At 42.0% G+C, this 24,204-nt stretch overlaps 1 protein-coding gene across 1 annotated transcript; it reads left to right on the top strand.

The window, feature by feature from the left end:
- Positions 1 to 344: 344 nt before the first annotated feature.
- Positions 345 to 23,990, top strand: LOC130688186 (zinc finger protein ush-like). Its single transcript, XM_057511140.1, is given in 7 exon segments — positions 345 to 496; positions 17,510 to 18,025; positions 19,559 to 19,660; positions 19,747 to 19,973; positions 20,101 to 20,377; positions 20,380 to 21,753; positions 21,835 to 23,990. Coding segments are annotated over 7 exon segments (3,771 nt in total). The 5' UTR covers positions 345 to 456; the 3' UTR covers positions 23,070 to 23,990.
- Positions 23,991 to 24,204: the final 214 nt, after the last annotated feature.

The raw sequence follows: 24,204 nt of genomic DNA, 5'->3' as shown, positions 1-24,204 counted from the left end.
CTCACTCCCACTCCCCCTTCTGCTTGCTTCTCTTGGACTGTCTCTGTCTTTCCTTTTGAGCGCAAAAGAAAAGTGAACTGGAAGTCGCGTTCGTGGGGCCATGCAGCCGCCTCCGGTGGCTGCCGAGAGACCAGTAGTCGCTCGCGTGCGGTGGCGAGAGGACGTGCTTTCCACCAGCAGCGGCCACGCCTCTCGTTTCATGTTTGTTTGTTTTCCCTTTTGTTTAATAGAATTTTCGAAAAAAAAAAAATAGACAATTGCGTGCAAAAACATTTGCTTGAATAAGAGAACCCCAATTTTTGTTTCGAATTCAACAACATTTAAAAAATTTATTATTATTTCAGTTGGTGTGAAAAAAAAAAATAGAAACATTTCTTTGGGCTGTGTTGGAAAACAAATCAGCCGGTTCGTTACATCGGGACGCTGTTGAAGAATTTTTTAACAAGAGAGACTATTATGTCACGGAGGAAGCAGAGCAATCCAAAACCGGTGAAAAGTAAGTCCCCACTCAAATTAATTTTTTTCTTTCGAGGCCTTGCGATTTTTCTTGCCGTAAGAAAAATGAAAGGAGGAAATAGGTAAAAGTATTTTCGTTTGGCAAAATCGTGTTTTGCGTGAAACATAACGTGGGATTTTTTCGCAAATGGATCACGTTTTGATTGTCACATGACTCGATATAATTGCGTGCGGGAGTAGGAATGGCGATTCGATTGTTTCGATCTATTTTTGTACGCCAAACGATCGAAAAAATCACGACATTAGCATAGAGAAATTTGCGTTTAGAATTTTTGTGTTATCGAGCAACACAAAAAAAAACAGCTTAGGTAGCTAATGCATTACGGCAACGATTTGGGGCGTTTCCTTTCCCTTTTTTATTTATTTTTTTTTCTCCCAACTTATTTTCGGATCGGATTTATTGAATCATTTTCAACCAATGAACTTTGCGTGTGTCTCACTTTGTTGGTTTCCCAATGCTGGAAAAAAAAAAAGAACAAGATCGTCCGCCCACTATAGAACTACGTGTCTATAAATGGCCAAACTGTTGAAACGGGGCGGAAAATGCCTTTCTCCTCACATGTTTTTTTTTCTTCTTCTTATTTTCTTAAATCCCGTAAAGCAAATGAGAAAAGCCAACAAAAAAAAAAAAAAAACATCATGTGACGCAATCGCGCGTACCGGCTTTTTATTTTTTATTAGCTATAAGCTCTTTGGCGTGTTCTCTCCAATGTGCACGTACGCAAATGATACGCTTCATTTTGATTTCGGTCGCGTCTTGATTTGTCTTCCCGTCTTTTATTTGATTTTGTTTTTTTTCGTTCGAAAAAAAAAAAAAAACGAAAACAACTGGCACTGATGGATGGCGGTCGGAAAACTCCACCACTAACTACCACAGAAAACAACCAACCCTTATCGCTTGCCACCAATCAAAACGTAGACTGTCGATTTTTGGACGGTGGCCCGAGTTCCCTTTTTTTTTTTCTTTTTTTTTTTGAAAGCTTATTTCATTTTCTTTTGTCTTCTGTAATCTTTTGCTCTATACACACCACCCCTGTTCTCTTTTTTTTTTTCGCTTGTAACGATATAAATAAATATATATATTTTTTATTTTCTTTCTCTTTTTGACCGCTAATTTGGTCTATTTTCGGTAGTCGCCTGTCTATTTATAGTCCCGTTTTAAAAATGGCTTCTACCTGGAAAGAGAAAGAAAACAAGGTTTCTCTTCTTATTTTTATCTTCCTTCTATTATTCTTTCTCTCCCCTCTATTTTTTTTTGCATGAGGGTTTGATTGTGATTATGTTGATTGCTCCACTACTTGTTAATATTCATTCTAGCGGAATGTGGTGTTTGGATCCCAGCGCGACCCGAATTCTTTTTTTTTTTTTTTATTGCAAAATTGTGTTTGTCCTCGCGTTCGCGGAAAACGCATTCTTTTTTTGATAAAAGGGAAAAAACAAACAAACAAGAAATTCAAATAGATTTTTTTTTTTTTTTTTTACTTTGGCGGGTAATTTGAAAAGAAATTTGAACTAATGCGCATTTGAAACCGGTGCGATGATGTGCACCTGTTTCTTGTTTACCCATCCGACACGCAAACGGGCAGAGGTTAGGATTGTTGTTCGCTCGCTGGAAAATGTGTACCTTTTGATGGTTATATTTGGACCGCTTTTAGGACGGACGCAGTAAAGGCGGGCAAGCGATGGACACGAATCGATCGGCGGGAATGTATTTTAAAAAAAGCGACACATCCGCTCGTCCTTTTTCTTTCTTGCGTTCTGTATCCATCGTCGATCGCACGACATGCCGCTCACCTTTTCAATAATTCCTAAACGGCTTTCTGCCCAGCCCCGGTGTTACGCACTACATACAATTTACATGGGAGGGGGGCCAGCAAAGTATAAGGACATTTTTTTTTTAAGGAATAAAAAGGGAAGAGATGGGGCTGTCACGGCGTTCCCCTCTCCTTCGTGTGCCACTGTTGCCACATGCTCGTGCATTATCTAAAGTTTTAATAGATCAAAGTCAGTGTGATTCATATTTGATTGGAGATGAAGTGCTCCTTTATATAGAAGAAAAAAAAATAGGCGGCCCAACTACTATCCAATCCATAACATGGACAGAAAGAAATCCATAATGATTTGATAGTTTGACCGCGCCCTATTTCTCTCTTTTTCATTTGTTTTCTCATTTTGACCGATGACTGGCACGTTCATATTTATGTGTCGTCGAATAAATTTTAATCATTTTTCTTTTGATTGAAAAAAAAATTTTTAAAAAAAAACACAAGACGCGCAGTAGAAAGAAATCAAAATTAATAAGCGAAAAAGAAAGAAAACTTGAAAGGGCAGTAGCCACCAGCGAACTGAAAATGATTTCGACGAAAACAAGTTGATTTGTATAGTTTACGTCGATGCCGACGACAATGACGAGTTTTCCGTGTTGTCTGTAAGGCCAGCTCTTATACAGGAGCATGGTCCCGCTCATCTTGATTGAAAAATCCAGGAAGCACAACGGCCAACGATTGGGACAAACCGGTTTACCTCCTCATCCCCAAAAGGGAAAAACGAAATGATAATCTCTCACTTTTTTTGTGTGTTGATTCCGACCTTTATCAGTTATTATATTTTTTTTTTTTTTTTTTTTTTTTTTTTTTTTAAAGGATGCGGGATTGGAAAGAGGGGGGAGGGAGAGAGAATGGATAAGAGATGTCTTCAAGATCCATCAGCGTGTTTGACGGAAATAATAATCCGAATTGGTCAAGAAGAAATCAAAGACTTGAATGAGGGGGTGGATGAGGAGATTCTTCCTCCCGAGAGCGTCAGGTTTTGTTTTAAAAAAAAAAAAAGGAGGAACACTCTTTTGAAAAAAAAATGTTTTCGGGACGGGATGGCGCCACCTCTCAACTCCCGCTGTAGCCTCTGATATGGGCTTTTGATTAACCTGCTCAACTCCCTAAAAAAAAAAAAAGGAACGATGCTAGTAGAATCGAAAAAAGAAATAGAAATCATCCGGAGAGAAGAAGACGAAGAAGAAGTGAATGCGCAGATAAGCATCATCAAACAGGAAAAAAAAAAAAAAAAAAAAAAAGTTCTTTTTTTTTTTTTTTCTTCCTGTTTTGCATATCTTTCGATCAATCCGACAGCACAGAGGGGCAAAACCTTCGTCTACCACTACTACTACCACTACTACATGGATATTAAATGGGGAAAAAAAAAAAAAAAAAAGGTGGATAGATACACCAGCTACTACACTGCTATTACTACTATCATTTCTTTTCTTAACAAACGAAGAAAAAGAAAAGAAAAACGGCGAGTGGCTGGCCGGACTCGAAACCGTGGCCGTTTGATGAGGAGAGAATTTTACACGCGTCCACATTCCATTTCGTTTCGATGCGTTTTACGACTGCAAATATGACTGTGTTTTTGTGTCGGCTGCCGCCTTTTTTTTTTTTTTTGTTTGTTTGTTTCTTGTTATCGTAGAGAACGAAATTCTCTTGTTTTCGTGATTCATTCATTTATGGCATTGACACATTCGTCGGCAGCATTTTGTCTACTCCCGTTCGCATCAGAAAAAGAAAATCGTGTTGCTTTTATTTATAGTTATTATTACGAAAAGAGCCTTGGATTAGCCCTGATGATCTATCGACACCCAAAAATAACGAAAACCTTGAGAAAAAACAAAAACAAATCTCTTTTGCATGCGGGCATCGACGGGCGGCCCTGACGCTTCGAATGTCTCGATCTCTTTTTGTGTGTGTGTGTGTGTGTTTGGATATCGTCGGTAGCTGAAAGAATAAGCAAAACGAATTGGTTTTTTTTTTTTTTTTTGGGAGGAGGGGGGGGTTTCGAGAAAAGGCGCATCGGCTTCCATCCGCCCCGTGTACCTGTTCGGCATATTAATAACGATACCTTTCTGCCTTGTATCAATCTTTTTTTTTTTTTAAAGGGAAATTTTAGTTTTTTGTTTTGTTTTTTGGGAGTTTTGTGGAGTGTCTTTCAAAAAGAAGTGAAGGACTGGGTGGGCACACATTTGGAGAGGGGGGAAGACTCCCGCCGTCTCTCGAACTGCGATACTGATGGAGAGAGGAGATAACAAGAAAAAACAGACGAATAACAGACGAAAGAAGAAGAGATGAACAAGAGATTTGACTCTCTTACGAGAAGACGAAGAAGAAGAAAAAAAAAAAAAGGTTTTGATTTCTTTCTAAAGCTTTTCTTGTCAGTTTTTCTTCTTTTTTTTTTTTCTTTCTATATCCACACACAGCAGCAGACGAAGAGTTGGTTATCTCTCACAGGGAAGAGAAGAAAAAATGACGTAGACAAATCCCGAGTGAGTTTTTTTTTTCTTTCTTTTTTTTTCCATCTTCCCAATCAAATAAGAATCGCAGGGTGGAAATAGATGGCGTCGCTCCATCCTGATAAACAGACCAAGCAACAGAAGCAACAATCTCCAAACGCTCCCCCCCCCCCCCCCACAAGATAAAATATTTGAATACAGTCCGTTCAATGCATCGGGGCAGCTCTCGATCCAAATGTCCTTTCCGTGTTTCTTCTTCTTCTTCTTTTTTTTTTGTTTTGTTTTGTATTTCCTTTCATTTTCTTTTCTGAGACTGAAAGAAAACAAATGCGTAAGATTATGCCGGAGCAAGTTGCTCGTAGTGATCTAATCTGAATAGCTCTCTCTCTCTCTCTCTCTCTCTTCTGTTATAGCCTCCGTTGCGCTTTTATTCGGCGTGTGTGTCTGTGTGTAGATTAACGAAAAACACACACACACACACAACGGTGTGTCTTGTGTTTGTTTGCCCCATGACACCCAACCGAAAGAGAGAGAGAAGAACGTGACGGTATGCGGCCTGCTGGTCGAATTCGTGATTCCATCCGCGTTCGTTCTTTTTTCTTTTCTTTTTTTTTCAACGATTTTTCTTCGTTTTTCCTGGAGGGGATTTCGTGTTTTTCACGAATTTGTTCACGTTGTTTTGTTTTATTTTGCTTTCAAATCAGCAAATCGACATTCATCTTTTTTTTTTTTTTTTTTTTTTTAAATCCAGAAATCATAAAAAGATTTGAATTTTCGATTTTCGATTTCAAAATCCGCGCCATTTTTGAAATTTTTGTTTTTTTTTGTTTTACTACTGGTTTCCCAATATTTGTTTGGAATACCATAACAATCAAATGAAAACATGCGGGAGGCTCGATGATGATCGCTGTTTTGTTTCTCATCTTTTTGTGTGTGTTTTTTTTATTCATTGTTGTGCGGTAGGGAAGGGATCGTTATTACAGGCCACCCACACGGACGGATCATAATATTTTTTTTTTTTATTCATCACGAAGGTCTTATTTTTTTTTTTTCGTTTGAATGGCTCGCGCCAAAAAACAATAGGGGATATCTATTTCTTTTTTATTGTCATATGAAATGCGTTTTCGAATGAAATTGCATCTATCCTTTTACACGTTTTCTCGCTCCCCCTCCACCTCTGCTCGTGTAAAATGGAAAATCACGTGGATGATTTTGAAGTTCCCCTCTTCTTTTTTTTTTTTTTATTTCTACATCGGATCATTAGCATATCTGAGGTCGTGATCTTAGACCAATAGAGAAGACCATCACACAGACCACACACACGCGCGCCGTGAATTGATGATGAGCGAAGAGCAGGAGGACGCTCTGCCATTGGATGAAATTTTGTCTTATTCTTTTTTTGTTTTGACTTTTTCCACATTATTCGAAAATTTTCTTTTGTTTTTTGTTTTTTTTTTCCGAAGGAGGGGGGAGGGGAAGGGTTTTGACTTTTACCGCAATGACAATACGAATGGCGAAACAATAGGGGCCGGCCTCTATCACCGTGGCCGTGCTCAAGTGTTGAGAGAAGATCGTATACGGAGAAAAACGAGAAGCGAAATCTCGTATATCCGTTTCCATCGGATTGGAAGCATCTGTTTGTGTTGCATCCATCTCGATGTGCCAACAAAGAATAGCAAAGACTTTTGTTTTCGCTCGCTAGGCTTCTTCCTTTTATTGAAAACAAAAAAAAACAAAAAACAAAGTCCAGTTTCGAGAGAAACGTATCCATTTCATTTTTTTCTTTTGCTTTAATTCTTATTGTTGATGCTCTTGTCGTTTGTTAGTTAAACACGATGTCGAAGAAAAATCATCAAAGTTGACGATTACAAGAGCTGATTTCTCTCTACACACGGGGGGGGGGGGGGCTCCGTAACAGAACAATGGTCTAGTCAGCTATTGGTCGTTGTCTAAAAGTCTTTTGTTTCTACTAATCGGACCAATCAGGACTTATAAAAAAAAAAAAAAGAAATTAAAAAATGAAAAGGGTTCCCAAAAATGGATTTTGCCCGCCCCTCTGATCTGGAACGTCCCGAAGTCATTGCTTACATTATATTCCAGTTTCTTTTTTTTTTTTTTTCTTTTTTTAATTTTTTTTAAATCCATTTCTTGTTATACACGCTACAGAGCGTAACAAGAGAAAAGTGAGTGAGTCCATCAAAAAATGCATCTGACATATCGCTCTCGCTCGTTGGGTTTGCGCTGCCGCGGTAAAGGAAATAAAAAAAAAAAAAGGGGGCAGCCGAGGGCGGTGTGCGGGAGCGGTTGCGTCTGGCGATCAGCGATAAGCAACACACATATAGTCGTCGGGAATTGCATTCACGCCGTATACACAAACAGGCAGAGGATAGGGCAAGAAGAAGAGGAAAAAAAAAAAAAAGATGGGGGGGGGGGGTTGAACTAAAGGGAACAGGAGCAACGAGAACGGCGATAAATGTTATCGATAAAGTCTGGGCCAAACATCACAAGCGACTAACCAACAGCCCACAAGAAGATGATGATGATGGCAGTAGGAGCAAACCCGCCGACTTTTCTTTTATCGCACTCCGGCCAGCAGATTTTTGCGTGATCCATTCAATCGAATTTTTGATGCGCTTCATTTTTCATTAGATTTATTTTTATTTTTTTTATTTTTTTTTTTGGACTCATTCATTTTATTTTAGAAAGGGGAAGACGAAGGATCTAGAAGCTCCTATGATTACGTTGTCGGGTGTGGGAAAAAGGAGAGGAGGCTGTTGAAATAGGAAAGGGGATTTGGCGCAAGTCGGTGCCGTTGCAGAGGGAGAAAAGGGACGCGTACTTGCACAATTGCAATTGAATTCTCTTCTCATCTCTCTCTCTCTCGGTCCTTTCGCTAACTGGCGTCGATCAATACACAGTACGCATCTCTCTCTCTCCCTCTCATTCTCCCCCCTCTTATGGGCCTTCGTTCTCTTGTCTCTCACAGATTTTTTTTTTTTTTTTTTTTTTTTTTTTTTTTTTTTTTTCTTTTCGTGATTTTTTTTTGTTTTGCGCGCAAAACTTAGAGCAAAAATTCAACAGCTGTCCCAGATTTCGTTCGCGATCGATACAGCCCGATTGCCTCAAATTCTTTCATTTCGATTTTCGAAATCATTTCGCATTTCGATTCGGTTATTGGGGCCTGAAAAATAAAGGGGAGAGAACAACATGTTGTACTGGTCCATCTTTATCGCGCGCACACACGAAAAAGGAAAGAAAAATGCGCTCACGCAGTCTCTTGTGATGTGTCTACCTCTCATCTCTGTACCAGAAAGCGTTGCCATGGCGACGGTCAGCCTTTCCTCCTCCCCTCTCCCTCCCTGTGCACACCGTTTTCCTCCCAGCCATCACTACTTAATCAAGCGTTCCACCCGCCCTTTTACTAACTGCGAAACTCCCGACGACTCTTGTGTATAAAAAGGGGAGGGTCTCTGTATAGCGAGACTATACTACTACTACTATTATTACTCTCTCCGGCTACTGCAAATGAAGCATTTTTTTTTTTGTTTTAAGTATATCGAATGTTTTTTTTTTTTTTGTTACCATTTTTATTTTTTTTTTAACCTTTCCCCTCTTTCTCTTACTCCCCCCTTCCAAAATGGCGATTGCACGCGTATTGATTATATATACATGTCCGTTGAAATCAGCGACTCTGCCCAGGTTTCAAAGTTCCAATGAATCTGGACGCTACACTCAAAGGCCTACACCCTCCTACACACTCCCCTCTGACTAGTGTAATGGAAACGAACCATGACAATGTCCATCCTCCTAGCTCCGAAACTCAACTTGCGTGTGTGCGTCTGTGTGTGTATGCATGCAATTGATAGAAGCAAGTCAGCTGTCATTCAACTCGTCCGACAAGAGCAGGGGGAAAAAAATATATCATTCTTTGAAAAAAAAAAAAAAAAAAAAAAAAAAGAATGAGCATTTTTCAAAGCTACTGTTACCCCACACCAGGTGGCATCTCGTATTTCTAAAGCCGCTCTACATCAACTTTGAATTTTAAACTTCTTGAATTATTTACGTACGACGTTTCTGCACTTTGATGCGCAACTGCTCTGCGTGATTGGATGATATGCCCCCCCCCTCCCCCAAAGTCCTACTCGCTTTATATACGTAGTTTGGCCTATCTGACGCGCTTCAGAATGTTGGCGCTCTTCATTTCGATCTGGCCTCATCTCATTTGAATTGATTCCAATCACGTGAAGCCCCATCCCGCCCCTCCCTGTTTTGTTTGACTGTCTCTGACACATGACGATAATTCTCTCTTTGCCCGGATGACGGCCTATCTGAAATAATAACGAACGGCGTCGCGACGCACACCGCAAAACTTGATATCAACAGTATGCCAGCGAAACTTGCGCTCACGTAGGCCTTCGTCGTCTATTCCGGTGGGCAGGGCAAACAGAAGAGAAAGGGAATTTTTATTTTTTTTTTCATGATTATTATTATTTATTCCTTTAACGGTTTAAAAGGCCGTGAACTGCATAGAGAGGAAAAGGGGTGCGCGCCGAGATAGCGCAAAAGCTTCGTAACGGAATCAATTCCAAAGGAGGGAGGGGGGCTCTTCTTCTTCTTCTTTTTTTTTTTTTCTTTCAAAAACTGCCCGAGTAGAAAAGCCAAAACAAAATATAGAGCGTGTGTGTGTGTGTGTGTGTGTGTGTGTTTAGCTTTTAAAAAGCATTGTGTGTATCTCACGCTGATGTTCGCACAGCCAGTCGGGGTAATCGGGGTAGGCCATGTTGGATGCTGCTGCTGCTGCTACCCAACAGATACGGGCCCTTCTACGTATAACGTACTCTTTATTATGTGTAATAGTTCTATTGAAAAAAAAAATATATATATATAAAGCGGGAGGAGGGGGAAAGAAAAATGTGTGTGTTTGCTCGGCCTGCTTGGTTTCAGACTGATAAGAAAGCCGTTCTATATACTTACGCTGTGTGTGTGTGTGTGTGTGTAGGCCTTTTTTTTTTCGCTTGTGTTTATCCATCAGTCTTTTGCTGAGTTATGGATATTGTGTGTGTGTGTGTGAGTAAATCCCCATTTTTTGGGGTGAAAAAAAAAAGGATTGGTTAGCTCGTAGAGTTGAAAGAGACTTACGGCGTGAAAATGTAGTGCTGGCTACCGCTAGATAACACAAATATTGTGTACTTTTGAGAAGGGAAAAAATGATTGTTTGCTTACATATTATCGCATTAATTCCAATTCATAACAATCGGCCCGACAGCCGTGCTGTTTGCTAATACCTAAAACTGCTTCGCTCTATTCAATTTAAACCGAAAAATGGATCCCTTTTTGCCTTCACCCTTCGCTTCGCAGTAGAATTAAACATCAACTATTCATTTGAATATTTTGAAAATGATTTCGTTTGTAGGTTTAACTCTAAATCTCTTGCGATCGAAAGAAGAGTAACATGTTTGATCCTTTGCAATAATAAAAAAAAAAAAATAGACCTCACCCTCCCACAACAGCGATGCCAGAAAGAAAGAAAAAACGTATAGTTCCAGGGGGTGATGAAATAGATTAGGGTGTGTCTATATTTGCTGGCATAGGATATCACGCATTTTTTTTTTTTTTTTTTTTTTTATTCTTTTAAGAAGAAAATGATCGCTGCTGGAGTGACGCTGCGGGTGGGTCGTGTGCTGAAGGCAGGGACGCTTGATTATCCAACTGTGATGCATTTTTTTTTTATATTGTGAAAAAAAAAAAAAGCTGTTGAACGAGTTTTTTTTTTGTTTTGTGGGGGGGGGGGTGTATCCCGAGAAACTCACACGAGCAGCGAAGTTCACAATCTGCCTTTTGTGTGATTCCTCCTCCCCTTCCTCCACCATCTTTTGATGGAGATGTTGAATGAATATATATATATATATATATATAAAATAAATGTCTCTCTAATCGAACGCCCAGGGGACACAACAGGCCAACGGGACAACAAAAAAAAAAAAAAGGAAGAGAGCAAAGCAAAAAAGAAAGAAAAAAAAAATGATTGACTTTTATGTATGCGCGTTATCTCTTCTTTTTTTTTTCGGGAACGAGGTCGCGCGCAATTCGGGGCCGTATCATTTTCGACGACTTCCCAGTGCCTTATCTCTTCTTGCCATTCCGTTGCGAAGCCCACCTCCACCCCTCCACCACCTCCTCCTCTTGCAGTAGTACTACACTATAAACACACACACACACACACACACACGGACAAAAAGTCACTCTGAGATAGATAAGACGACAAGATCCCGTCCAGCCAGTGCATGACAACAACAGCCATCTCCTTATTCTGCGTGCTTATATCTTTTTTTATGCATATTATTAGTAGTAGTAGTTCTTTCTTTTTTTTTTTCTTCCCTTCTGTTATCCTTTTATTATTTTGTCTCTTTTTTTTTCTTTTTTTTTTTGTTATGTGGATTTTTACATCCCTTTATGATTTGAATCAAGTCCGACTGTAATCTCTCGTGTGTCTCTCCGTGTTTGATTCCATAGAAGCCCGCGCCCCAAAAAAAAAACCTTCTGGATTCTATATCCCCCTCCTTTCCTTTTTGAAGAGTTTTTTTTTTTTGAAGGCTTTTCATTTTTTTTTTTTTTCATTAGAATTTTGTCCTTAAAAGGTTAGTCTCTCCATCCGAAAGAGATTTCTCGTATATAATATACATATTTTTCATATGATTAAGATAAGACAAAATCAGGAGGGAAAAAATATATAATAAGTAAGCGCCGGGAATGAATAGAAAAAAAAAAAACGAACGAAATTTGTATATTAGGGAATTGAAAAATTTTGTACGTAAAAAACAAAAAAAGAAAGAATTATGTAAACAAAATACTGTTTTTGGCCTTTATGAATCTCGTCTGTGTTTTCGAAGCGAAATGTTGGGAAGACGTGATCGTTCATCGAATTGGAATAAATCTTATCGTTCGTTTGTTTGACAGCCGAGAGCAGAAGCAAAACAGCTGTGATTTTTATAAAATTATTATTATCTTTTTCCGAAATTTTTATCTTTGTGGGGACGTAGTGCGGTATCGTCCCCCCCCCCCCCTTCCGCATCCTTATCTTGTGACTTGCTTAAAATTTACCGTTCATAACGTTTATTAACGTTGCACTATCGTTTCGATATTATCTAGAACTTGGCGATGACATTGTTTTTCGTAATTTAATTGGAAAAAAAATTATTAATTAACGCCATCTGTCGAGAGAACAAAGTAAAATGTCAGACAATCATCGCTAGATGTCGCTACCGACGAGACGTAAAGGCCCTCAACATTATAGGTTAAAAAATAGAACCTAAATTATACATCCTTTTTTTTTCTTTATCAAAACAAAAAAAAACCTGTATTCAATCAACTCGCGCGTACTTTTAAAATGTTTTTTTTATCATCTTCTGGCCGGTCTTTTTTTTTTTATTTCCCCCTTTTTTTTTCTCCCATCGTTATCGGCTTTCTTGCAAGACCTGGCGCGCATCGTAGAGGCATATCAAAATCGCTGCTCTATCCCTCACGCAAGGCGAAGCGGATTGATTTCTCCACCTCCTCCTTATCCCTCGGCAGCCGCAAAACGGTTATCTCACTCTCGCAGACGCCATCGAAACACACGCGACACTCTCGCTTTGGCTGATGCTTCACTGTTCCTCTCCCTTATCCGCGTCATTCTAATCGAAACTCTATACATGTAATACACACACACACACACACACACACACACACACACACACTCTGAATTCATATGAAACTGATTTTTTTTTTTTTTTTTTTTTTTTTTTTTTTTAAAACAAATAATCAGTTTCTTTTAAGGGACCCTCTGGAGAAAAGAATGACGATCCTTGCATCGTCTAACCCACATATTTAAATGTTTTTTTTTTTTTATATACATTTTATATCGTCTGCGTTTACATCTTGAGTACTTGTATTATCACCGAAACATCTTTCAGACATTTCTATCTTCCCTTTTTTTTTTTTTCTTTCTGCTGTACTCTCGCTTGCCTTTAACTCTCTAGATAGGAAAACTTTGATATCGTTCTTATCTCGGCTGGTATTTTCATGACCGGCTTATCGCTCCCTCTCTCTCGCACATCCTGCTCGCACAACCTAACCAATGCTCTTGTATTTATTTATTATTTAAAAAAAACACACCATTTTTTGTTTTTTTTAAACAAATCAGATTTTTTGATTTATATTGAAGATATTCATGTGTGTGTGTGTGTGTATGTGTGTGTGCGATGGGAATATGGAGGATAGCTGACTCGCGTTGTTATCTCGACTCGGCTAATCGCAACTTACAATCTTGAATGCTTTTGATATCGATGGCATTACTCCCCCTCCCTAGAAAAGAATTTCGGCCGAGTTACAGAGCGCGATGCTGCCAGAAAAAGAAATGCATCTTCTTATTTCCTTTAAAAATAAAAAAAAAGTTTAAAAAAAAGAAAAAGCCAAACTTGAATGACGTCATAACTGAAGGGTCCCCCCTCTCGTGTGATTGGAAACTCAACAAACGAAAAAAAAAAAAAAAGGGGGTAGCGTTAGAAGCCCAGTAGGAAGCCATAGCGACGAGGTGAGAAAACAAGGTGACCGGCACCTTTAGAAATAAAGAAGAAAACATTGGTGGGAGTAAGGATGGGGGGGGGGGGGGAGAAAAGAAGGAAGAAAAGTCACACACTGGAAGGCTATCTGGGTGGTATGGTAGCAGCGGTAGTAGTAGTAGTAGTAGTAGTTCCCTCCTCTCTATGTTGCATTTCTCTCGCCATCCCTCACTACACACACACACACACACACACACCAATAACACGCCAATGCCCAAAGAGTTTCCTGGGGAGCGAGTGTCAGTGTTGGACCGACCTCCGGCGAGTGAGGAAGCAACACAAAATCAATTTGAAAAAAAAAAAAAAAAGAAGAAGAGAGGGGAAGGAAGAAAAAAACACGGGTTTTGCGTGCGTGTGTAGTGTGGAGGAGGAAGCGTAAAAGAGTTCGTTTGAACGTAGCGCTTGTTGTATTTGTTTTTGTTTACATTGACGTTTGTGATGTTTCAGTGGCGCAGTGAAGTGATTGTAGTGAACTTCTCACATCGCTCTTTTTGACACAATTCTTTTGCCGTTTGGCCGCATACGGCGCTCTCGTACGTACATTTTTAAATCGAATATCATTCTCACTTTAAGTCATACATTGTTTCCAGCCGAAATTTAAAAATATCGTGGCGTAATAATGAAAGGTGCGTGTGTTTCTTTCATGACCGGCAGTGAACGAAAGATAAAGCAGCCTTTTTTTTTGTTTTTTTTTTTTTGTTTTTTTCACGAATAAAGTCGTGAGACGTGAAGAGGACACACACTCTCGCAATCGATTCCTCATTATCTTTTGTTTTTTTTTACTCCGATTTTTGTTTCTTGCTGCCCGCGTCCCGACGTGCCCGTCTTTATCTTTCCATCATCTGCCTGGGCTTTTATGCCCCTCTTGTTTCTTAGCCATCCTACCACCTCTATAGCACCCTCCTCCTCAATACTTTCTTCTTTCAAAGTTCTTTTTCCCTCTCTCACTCTTTTTTTCTCTTTACCTTTTTATCTTGATGAGTTGGCGACTGGGGACTTGCTTATCGATCGATCGTCATCAAAGATAAGGAGGAGCTTGCTAGCCGTTTTCGTCCTACTCCGCCTCCCTTATCCGCTAGTGGAGTCATCCCTTTCGTTTTCTAATTCTTCCCTTATTTTTCGCCAAGAAAAAAAAAAAAAAAAAATACTAAGATCGTCAGATAGCGTTTCCGAAAATATATTTTAAAAAATGGTGAACATTTTCTGCTTATATCGCCGAACGGAGAATGCGAGTCATTAAAAAAAAAAATATATTCAAACTTCCCGCCTTTAAAAAAAAAAATCTAATAGATTTGATTTTTTTTTTTTTTTAAATTTATTTTATTAAAGGAAGAGATGCTGCAATAATGTTTGTCTTTAGCCTCTAGGGTTTTCGGAAAGATTATATTTTTTTTTTTTTTCCTTCTCTCTCGTTTGGCGGATGATGTCATCCGGTTGAATGTGTAAGATGCTAATCAACATATGACCCCCGTCAAGCATCTCTAGCTCCCATATGTCTGTGTCTCTCTGTCTCTGTGTGTGTGTGTGTATGGAGTGCGTGTATTTGGTAATATCAAATTTTTTTTTTTTGTCCACGTTCCTGTCAGACGGGAACGCCGCCGCTGCGGCGGATAAACATTCCCTTTCCCCATCCGCTTGAGAGCAATGATATAGAAAAAAAAAAATTAAAAATAAAGGGCGGCAAAGTGATTTGAATCGCTGGTTTTTAGAAGCTTAATCTTATAAAGCCGAATGATTTCGAAAGAGAGAGAGAAGGGAGAAGCTTTCAGACTTATCCAATCGATGGATGAAAAATGCGGGCACTCTCTCCCGACTCGGTGGAGTCTCCCTTGCCAGATTGTCCTCGGTGTTATGTTCCTTATCGCGTAAAAACGACCCTCGTCTATATTCCCTTTTCGTTTTTTTTTTTTTTTTTTTGTTTTTTTTTTTCGTCACACACACACGGCTAAATGTCCATGTGAAAAAGACAGAAGAAGAAAAATAAAAAAACAATAAGGAAAATGTCCGAACAGAAATCAAAATAGAAAAAAAAAAAAGGGGGGAAGTGAGGAGCCAAGTTTAAACAGTTCATTCCATTTGCCTCACTTTTGCCTGCGGGAATGACATTCCCCCCCACCGTGGAATATGTAATCTTTTTTCTTTTCTTTTTTTTTTTTGATAGGGAAGGAAAAAAAAAAAAAAAAAGAAGGAACGCATAAGATTAAAGAGACTCAATAATTTGACATGTAAAAATGAAAAGAAAAAAAAAGAAGAAGATTTTTAGTTTAAACGAAGATGGTTCCGTGTGATTGAGTTCAAAAAGCGCGCGCTGGATCGTCCGCTTGACGTCACATGGAATATCTACGCTCGTCTTATCCTCTCCCTATTTTTTTTTTTTTATTATTCTGTCACACACAGACACACACACACGCGCGCTCCAATGTTCTATGACTAGATCCGCTAAATCGATTGGATACAATTACGTACGGTGCGCATTCACCGCCATCATCCGATAAGAAAAAGAAAAGATGATTGCGGAACGCGCCTTTCGTTCCACCAGGGTGATGATGATGACACGATACTCATCCGGTGATACTTGAAAAAAAAAAAAAAAAAAAAAAGGACTGCTGGTCGTACGTGCAAAGGCAAAGTTCTTTTTGATCTTTGATGGAAGGCGCGTCCGATCGCAGCCGGAATCAAGGACATCATTGATCAAAGAAGTGGACAAAATGTCACGCTACATTTACCTCGCGCGTTCTTCATTCCCGTCACGGATTTTTATTTTGATTTTGATTTTTTTTCTTTCTCTCTCTCTCTTCCCTTTTTTGAAAAACAAATTCAAATGTCAGGTAATTGGATCAGTTGCCAACTGCCATCTGTCGTCAGCTGATTTTTGTTTATTTTTTTTTTTCCCCTCAATTTCAAACAGTGTGTGTGTGTGTGTGTGCGCCAAACACGACATTCAATATAATGTGACGCACAATGTACGGTGTCAAAAAGCTGTTCGCTAGACGATGCTATCTGCCAATGGCGACTCATCCATCTCTTAACTGCATCTCAGATTGTTTTCCTTTTTTTTTTTTTTTTTTTTTTTTTTTTTTTTTTTGTTTTGTTATTCTGGATGGCAGCCCGAAAAAGCTTTAAACAGACGATGGAGATGAAAATGAGAAGGAGAAGAAGAAGAAGAAGCAAAAAAAAAAAAAAAAAAAATATTCGCGCGAAAATAAATCGCATCCAACGGGCAAAAGCAGCAGGGAGCGCTCTCCTATCAGCTGATGCATCACTCAGCCATAAATTATAAATAAATGAGTATGCGCGTGCGATAGGTGAAGCCACGTCTTCAAAGCTGCGTGCGCTCTTAACGCCCGCGGCATTGCTGACCGTTTTCTTCTTCTTCTTCTTTCCTCCTTTTTTTTTTTTTTTTTTTTTTTTTTTTATCGCGATAAAGCCATCATCCATCCGCATTCCGTTCGGATCAATTTCATTTTGGCTTTGATGGACGACATTGTTTTCTCGCTCTTTTATTTTATTTTATTTTTTTTATTATTATTCGTTGTTGTTGCTATTTGATGATTATAATGTGGTATCCCAACTAGCCGCGTTTTGATTCAGTCAGACGAAACCAAGTGGAAAGAGACCAGTGCCCTTTTTTTTTTTTTTTTTTTTTTTTTTTTTTTTTTTTCTAAATCCCGCACGCGCCCGCCTCTTTTGCACCAATCGCGTTCTTGCGGCCAATTCATCCGGAAATGACGGATGATCCATAACGCGCACGCGCGCGCGCGTTTTCAAATCCCCCTTCTTCGCTTATTTATTTTTTTCGCGATTCTACCCGGTGCTCTTTCAACGTCGCGTAACAATCTGAAATATTCACGCAGCGCATGGCTGGATTCTCCCCTCCCCCCCCCCCCTACTGGCTTTTATTATTATTACACATCCTTTTATTTATTTCTTTGTTTCAAAGTAACACAGGTGAATTGACGAGAAGAAGAGCGGCTCGCAATCTATAGAAGCGCATCTCTAGAACGAAAAGAAAAAAATCATGTTATAAAAAAACTCGCATTGCTAGCGATGGTTCGATTCAACTGATTTCATTGGCGGAATGTTTTTTTTTTTTTTTTTTTTTTTTGAAAAACAGGAGACGACGAGTTAGGAGGTGCAATGGACGACGACAGCCTCAACGGCGGCGATACAAAGTCGTCTGCATTGTCGATGGAGGAGGAGGAAGAACTGGAGGAGGACGGTGTCAGTTTGACGACGACCAGTTCCAGCGCAGCTGCGTCACCTCCGCCGCAGCCGCCGCCGCCCGCTCATCCGCTCATCCCTTCGAGTCGGGGCCGACCTCCGTCTCGGCCTCCGTCGGAAGACGCGGACCAGCCGCCGATGAAATCGGGCAAAACGCAGATCGCACCTACACCACCACCGCCGCCTCCTCCACCTGCGCAACAACAAGCCGCGGCCGGCAACATGGCGGCCGTGAAACGGAGACGCGAAATCGAACAGGACGAATTGATTGTCGTGCCGAGCGCATCCAGGCCCTCGCCGCCGGCCCAACTCGCAGTGCCGGGCCTACCGACTCAACATCCGCTGCTCAGCGCTGACCTCCTGCACAGCCTGCAGTACTTTGCATTGTTACGTCAGAGCATACCCAATGGTAAGTGAGCCTTTCTTTCATTTGATTCATTCTGGTTTGAAAATGGGACCGTTCATTTTTCTTTGGAACGTATCGATGGGGTGTTACAAAAGAAACCGGACGGACTTGTTTTGTTTTGTTTTGTTTTTTTCGTTCCTTTTTCTTGTCGTCGTAAAAAATGGAAAACGAATAACCAATTAATGGAATGGAACGGGAAAAAGAAAAATAACACAATCATTGATGATGCTGATAGATTTTTTTAGAGAGATAGGGTTACGTCCATCATCCAAGGCCGACCGGATGTGTTTCGATTAATCTCTAAAAAAAAAAAAAAAAACCAAACAAAAAAATTTGAAGCGAATGGGATTTGTTTGATTAATCAGCGGTTTAAAATAAGAACATTGTTTTGTTTTTTGAATTTCCCTGATTGATTAACGCGTGTTGTCGGTACGTGACGTCAACGTAGTCGGTCAAACAAACAAAAAAAAAACGCGTCTAGTCCCTTTTTGGGATTCATTCGAATTCAATTTCTGTGTTTGTGTGTGCAGCGATTATGATTACGAAGGCTAAAATCCCGCAGTTCCTTCCGGCCAGCTGATTATTGCGCTAGTTCACTTGGATGCCTGATAAACTCGTCGCCCAGTGAACCTTCCTCCTTCTTCTTCTTCTTCTTCTTCTCTGTATATATGTTTTTGGCGACGTCCATATCAGCATCTCTCCATTCAAGGCCACCCTCCCCCCGGAGAGTGGGGCAAGAAGGCCGGCCCACCCCCCCCCCCCCCCCCCCCCCCCCCCCCCCCACTTCCAGCCTTTTTGCTAGATCTCTTTCCTCCGCTATATATTATCCTGAATGTGTGTATATATATATATATATATATAATACTGGAGAGAGAGATAGAGAGAGAGGAGTCGGGAGAGTAGTATACAGATTTATCTACATCTTGATTGCGCCAGCTAATGGAAACTGAACACGGCACCGCGACACACTGAACGCATCAGCGGCCAATCAGCCATCGCTGCGCATTATCGCATCGACCCAGCAGCTGCATAATGTATTCTATACCAGTTCCAGTTTTTTTTTTCTACAAGAAGAAAGAAAAGAGAGAGAGAATATAAGGAACGAAAGAAGAAGATAAAAGATGACTGCCCTCCCGACTCGTTTTCAATTGTTATCGCGCAGAAACATCAAATCTCAATCGCCGGGGATGATGATTTCAAAGCTCTTCTCTTTGATCCCTTTTTTTTTTTTCAACTACCATTTCCTTCTTCTTCTTTTTTCCTATTTCTTCAAGAAAAAGAGATAACACTCTGCTTTATGCAAATTATTTTTTCGTCTATCAGTTAAACTGGATTTCGTTGAATTGTATTTGTTTTTTGTTTTTTTGTGGGGGGGGGGGGGATTGAAACTATGTATTTCCGCGTAAGGAACATAGACAACAAATAATTGACAACTCATTAATTTGAAACACGAATTTTTATTTATTTATTCTAATGTTTTTTTTTTTGTTTTTTTTGTTTTTTTTTTCGTGTGTGTGTGTGTATTTTTTTTCAAAGGTTCTTTGATGAATTTGCCCGTGGCACCTCCACCACCGCCGCCGCCACCGCCGATTCCGAATCGATTGTCTCCAACTCCTCCGGCTAGCAGTAAATCATCAGGTAACGAAGAACATGCAAGAAAAAATGATTTGAATTTTATCTTATTGTTTGATTTTTTTTTTTTTTTTTTTCTCAAATTTCCTCAGCTGGATTAAATCATATGTGCCCATCGTGCGGAATCTGCTTTAGTTCGGCCTCGACCCTTAGCGCCCACGCTACTTACTATTGCTCCAAACGACCTCAAGTGTCACCGGCCGCAGCACCTGTCACCAGCGCGTCTCCGCTTCCTGCGCTTCCGACGCAGCCGGAAATGATGGCCAACGTTGCCCTGAGTAACGGCAGGAGTCAAACTCCCGAGCCCATGGACGAACTGGTGAGCATTAAAAAAAAAAAAAAAACTAAAATATCAAAATGATTCCATTTCTTTTTTTTTTTTTTTTTTTTTTTTTGACATAATTTAAACGGATATCATTTTTTTTGTGTGTGTGTGTGTGTGGCAGTTGAACGACCGGCCGTCCGCCCCCAAGATTAGACGCAGCGGACGCTATTACGCCTGCCCGTATTGTTCGTTCAGCGCCGATAAGCGTGTCAGCCTCAACCGACACATGAGGGTTCACGTTGGCCTGCCGCTTTTAGCCACACATCCCGTCTCACCTCCCCCGCTTCCGGCTGGCCATTTGGAAACGTCGCGTTCCTTATCGTCCGACAGACCGACGGCCGGTTCCTCTCCGGAATTTCGCGCCATGAACAAGTTGCAGGAAGAGGTGGCGGCCAACCGGTCGATTCCGGGGCGGATCGGTTCTGCGCCGATTGCAAGATCCAGTTCTCATCGTTCAAAACGTATCAAGTCCACAAGCAGCACTATTGCCAGTCGCGGAAAATGGCCGGCGCCAACCTACCGGCCGGATCGCCTGTCCCATCTCTGGAGAAATCCATTGCAGCTGGAGAAAGCGTTGCCGGACGGGCTCAGAACGCGGGCGGAGGTCCTATGACCATCCTGATGCTGCCCACCCATCCGCCGATCGTCATTCCATTGTGCATCCTGCAATCCGCGCGTTTGCTGACGGCCGATCAGCCCATGCCGCCTCATTCGGTCATCGTTTCGCCGCATGGAGACATCCAGTTCCGCGCTGATTCGCCGGAGGAGCCACGATCGACGACCTCATCGGCCGTCGTCACTCCGGCCGCTTCGACTACCCCGGCGGCTGTGGCTGCCGTTCCACTTGTGACGGTAGCTCCATCCGCGCCCGTCACTCCTGTCCCACCGGCCGCCCCGCTTCCGGCCGAGCCGCCCTCACCGGCGGCGGCCAATGCGGCCGCCGTTCCACCGGAAACTGCGCTGGATCTCAGTTCAAAAACGAGCGAATCGGATCCGGCCGCGACGGAATCGTCCCGCAAGGAGTCGGTAGCCAAGGAATCCAACAGCAACGCGACCGGAGGCATCCGCATAAGGGAAGAATTGGCGCACGTCAATCAATCGAGCCCCGACAATGCGTCGGGGCAACAGCAGCCGGCACTTCCGTTCCTTCCGCCCAAAGTCTTTGCCGAGCTGGAAGCGCTGGGCATGTGCCTGGGAGTCCCCTCGGGCCACGACATGACATCCAATCCGGCCCAGTGGCTGGCCATGCTGGAGAACGCCGTTTTGCAAGCAAGTTTCAAAGCCCCGCCCACCACCACCTCCTCCTCCGCCGTATTGTCCCCGTCTAATAAAACGGATTTGATCCATCAGGCGCAGCGGCCCAGCAGCGCCATCCCGTGTGAAGAATGCAACATTAGCTTCCGGCGGATGGAAAGCTACTTGGTGCACAAGCAGTACTACTGCGCTGCTAGACACCAGCAGCAGCCGGGCCAGCCGGCCGGCAAAGAACCGGCTGCCGAACAGGTGAACGGCAATCAGCCGGAAGAAGCGGCAGTGGCAGCAGGGACACCTGCCGTCCATCGCGATCCGGTCATTCAGCGGGCAACCAAACACGCTTGTCCCCTGTGCGGAATCGAATTCGAATCCGCCGTTGTCCTGCAGGCTCATCGCAGTTTCTATTGCCCCAAGAGGGAAGTCGATCCGGCGCTTAAAAACGCCACGGACGTTCGAAAAGTCAATGCGGAACCTTTGGCCGTCTCGCCCAACGCGTCCGGCCCGTCTCCCGGTCACAATGGTATTACATATTATTACTTATTCTTGTCACTTTAAAAAGCCGAACAAAATTCATTTTTATTTGATTTAAATCACGGAACAGGAAGTCCTACGGCAGGTGGATCGGGATCGATCCAGCCTCAGGGATGGAAGTGCCCGTGTTGCGACGTCGTCAGCCCGACAGCAGCTTCCGCGCAGAAACACGTGGAGACGCACTCGAATGTGAGGGCATTCCGCTGCTCCGTCTGCGGTTACCGCGGCAACACGCTGCGCGGAATGCGGACCCACGTCCGCATCCATTTCGACCGGCGGAATGCGGATCTCTGCGAAGATAATTACATTTCGTGCATCATGGGCGGAAGCGGCGCCGTTGGCGAGTTCAACCCGGCGGCCGGAGGGATGCCAAACTCCCCGCCGGATGTGGATCAAATTTTTAAATCGCTGGGAATCCCGCCGGAAGTCTGCGCCAAAGTTCTTTCGGCGGCCCATCCGCAAAATGCGGATCCCTCGGGCGGAAACGCCAGAGATCGCAGAGAGCTGGGAGGATCGTCTCTGGCCGGACTGCAGTTTCTCCAGCTGGCCCAGCGGATCGCTAATCACTCTCCGGGACCGACCACTGGAGCCGGATGCCGATCCGACAAACTCTTCCTCTGCGATCTTTGCTGCTACAGCTCCAGCTATCGGGGCAATGTCATCCGCCATTCGAAGCTGGTCCACGGACGGGAAATCAGCGACGTTGCCGTCGTCAGTTCCAATTTTCTCCAGCAGGCCGTCAACAACAATCCGGCGGCCATCGCCAAACCGCCTTTCGCGGATGCCAACGCGGCCGCAAATCGCATCAAAACGATAACGGATCATCACTCTCCTCCGCCGCGACCGGCTCTCACCAGCACGCCGTCATCGCTGCCGTCGGGCCGGATGATATCCACCGGATCGCCGGATGAAGCCATCCAAGTGAAGATCGATCCGGATGACGTGATGATGATGCACCAATCATCAACCGGCGGTTCCAATTCGTCCCATTCGGGCGGTCACTCTCCTCCTCTAGGCAATTCGGCATCGGATTTCCATTCGGGCTCTGCAGGCGCCGCCACCGGGAGCGATCCGTTCCGGAAGCACTGCAAATCGTGCAATATCACGTTCACCTACATGAACACGTTTTTGGCTCACAAGAAATACTACTGCTCTAGTCAAGCCGCTTTAGAGGATCAGGACCGGGACCAAGACAGGGACGAGAATATGGACGACATGGATGACGAGGAGGACGAGTTGGAGGCCGAGACGTCGGCCAGTCCTCCACCGGCTCCCGCGCATCACTCAGAGGCCACACCCACATAAATTAGCCCACCCCCACGTTACTCTTTGGAAAATTTTAAATATCATACAGTGTCACTCTCCCACCACCACTACCCCTTCGTTTGAGGCCGTTTCTTCTTCTTTTCAACAATCAATTTACTTCATGAAATTTTTTTATTTCTTTGGTTTTAAATTGGCACGTCGTGTCATTTGTTTTCGTCTTCAAATTTTCAGGATTTTCTACTTCGACATATTGAACTTCAAAATCGATATCAACTGATGCATATCTGTTACGATGTCTCGTTGTGCTTTTTTTTTTTAATTTCGAGTCAAGTTTAACACACTTAATTATAATTAAAGGGGGAAAAGGGACGTTATGTGCAATCTATTCGTAACACGACATTATCATTTTTTTTTTTTAGGTCGTGGAATTTTGTTTTTCCACCACTTCTATACCACCTGTCGAAAAATCATCATTTTGAGAGTTGTTTTCTAATTTATGACACAAAAAAGGAAAAAAAAAAAAAATAAAAAAAAAAAAAAAAAATTTGTGAAATCAATATTCGTGTCAGCATATTCTAGGGCTGATAGAAGTGATCTACATATCTATAATTTGATGTCTATTTTTGTTTTTCTTTTAAAAACACAATTTTTGATGTCTTTGTTTTGCGTTTGGTTTTTTTTGTTTTTTTTTGTTTTTAATTTGTTTTCTTTTTAAATTCCAATTTTTATTCTACGCAGAGGTTGGAGTGATTGAGAGGCTTTGTTGTATCAAATGTGCTAAATCGTGTAATAGGGGAAATCATCGATGTAGATCATCTCCACCCTCCCTCCCATTCTCAACACAGATCTATAACACTCAGTTTGTTGGTGAATCTATTATGCTCAGTTGTGCGTGACTGTCTCTGCGTGCGTGAGTGTGCGTGTTTTTTTTAGTGTCAATACAAAGTCGTTAATATTCTACGGGTCTAACTAAACCTATATACTACTGTCGACGCGATTGGTTCACCGTTGTGACAGGATCAACACACAACCCACGTCCTCTCAGAAGTTTATGAAAAATTAATTCCTTTTTCGTTTACATGCAGAGGACACAATGGACAGAGACTTCTTTTCCGATTGCGTTGTCCTTCGATTATCGGTTCGGCTTGTTAAGGTATTTCTCGTTATCACATTC

Source organism: Daphnia carinata, chromosome 9 (genome assembly GCF_022539665.2).
Source record: "Daphnia carinata strain CSIRO-1 chromosome 9, CSIRO_AGI_Dcar_HiC_V3, whole genome shotgun sequence".
Classification (NCBI taxonomy): Eukaryota; Metazoa; Arthropoda; class Branchiopoda; order Diplostraca; family Daphniidae; genus Daphnia; species Daphnia carinata.
Note: the sequence above shows the minus strand (reverse complement) of the source record. Positions and strands in the feature narration are given on the sequence as shown.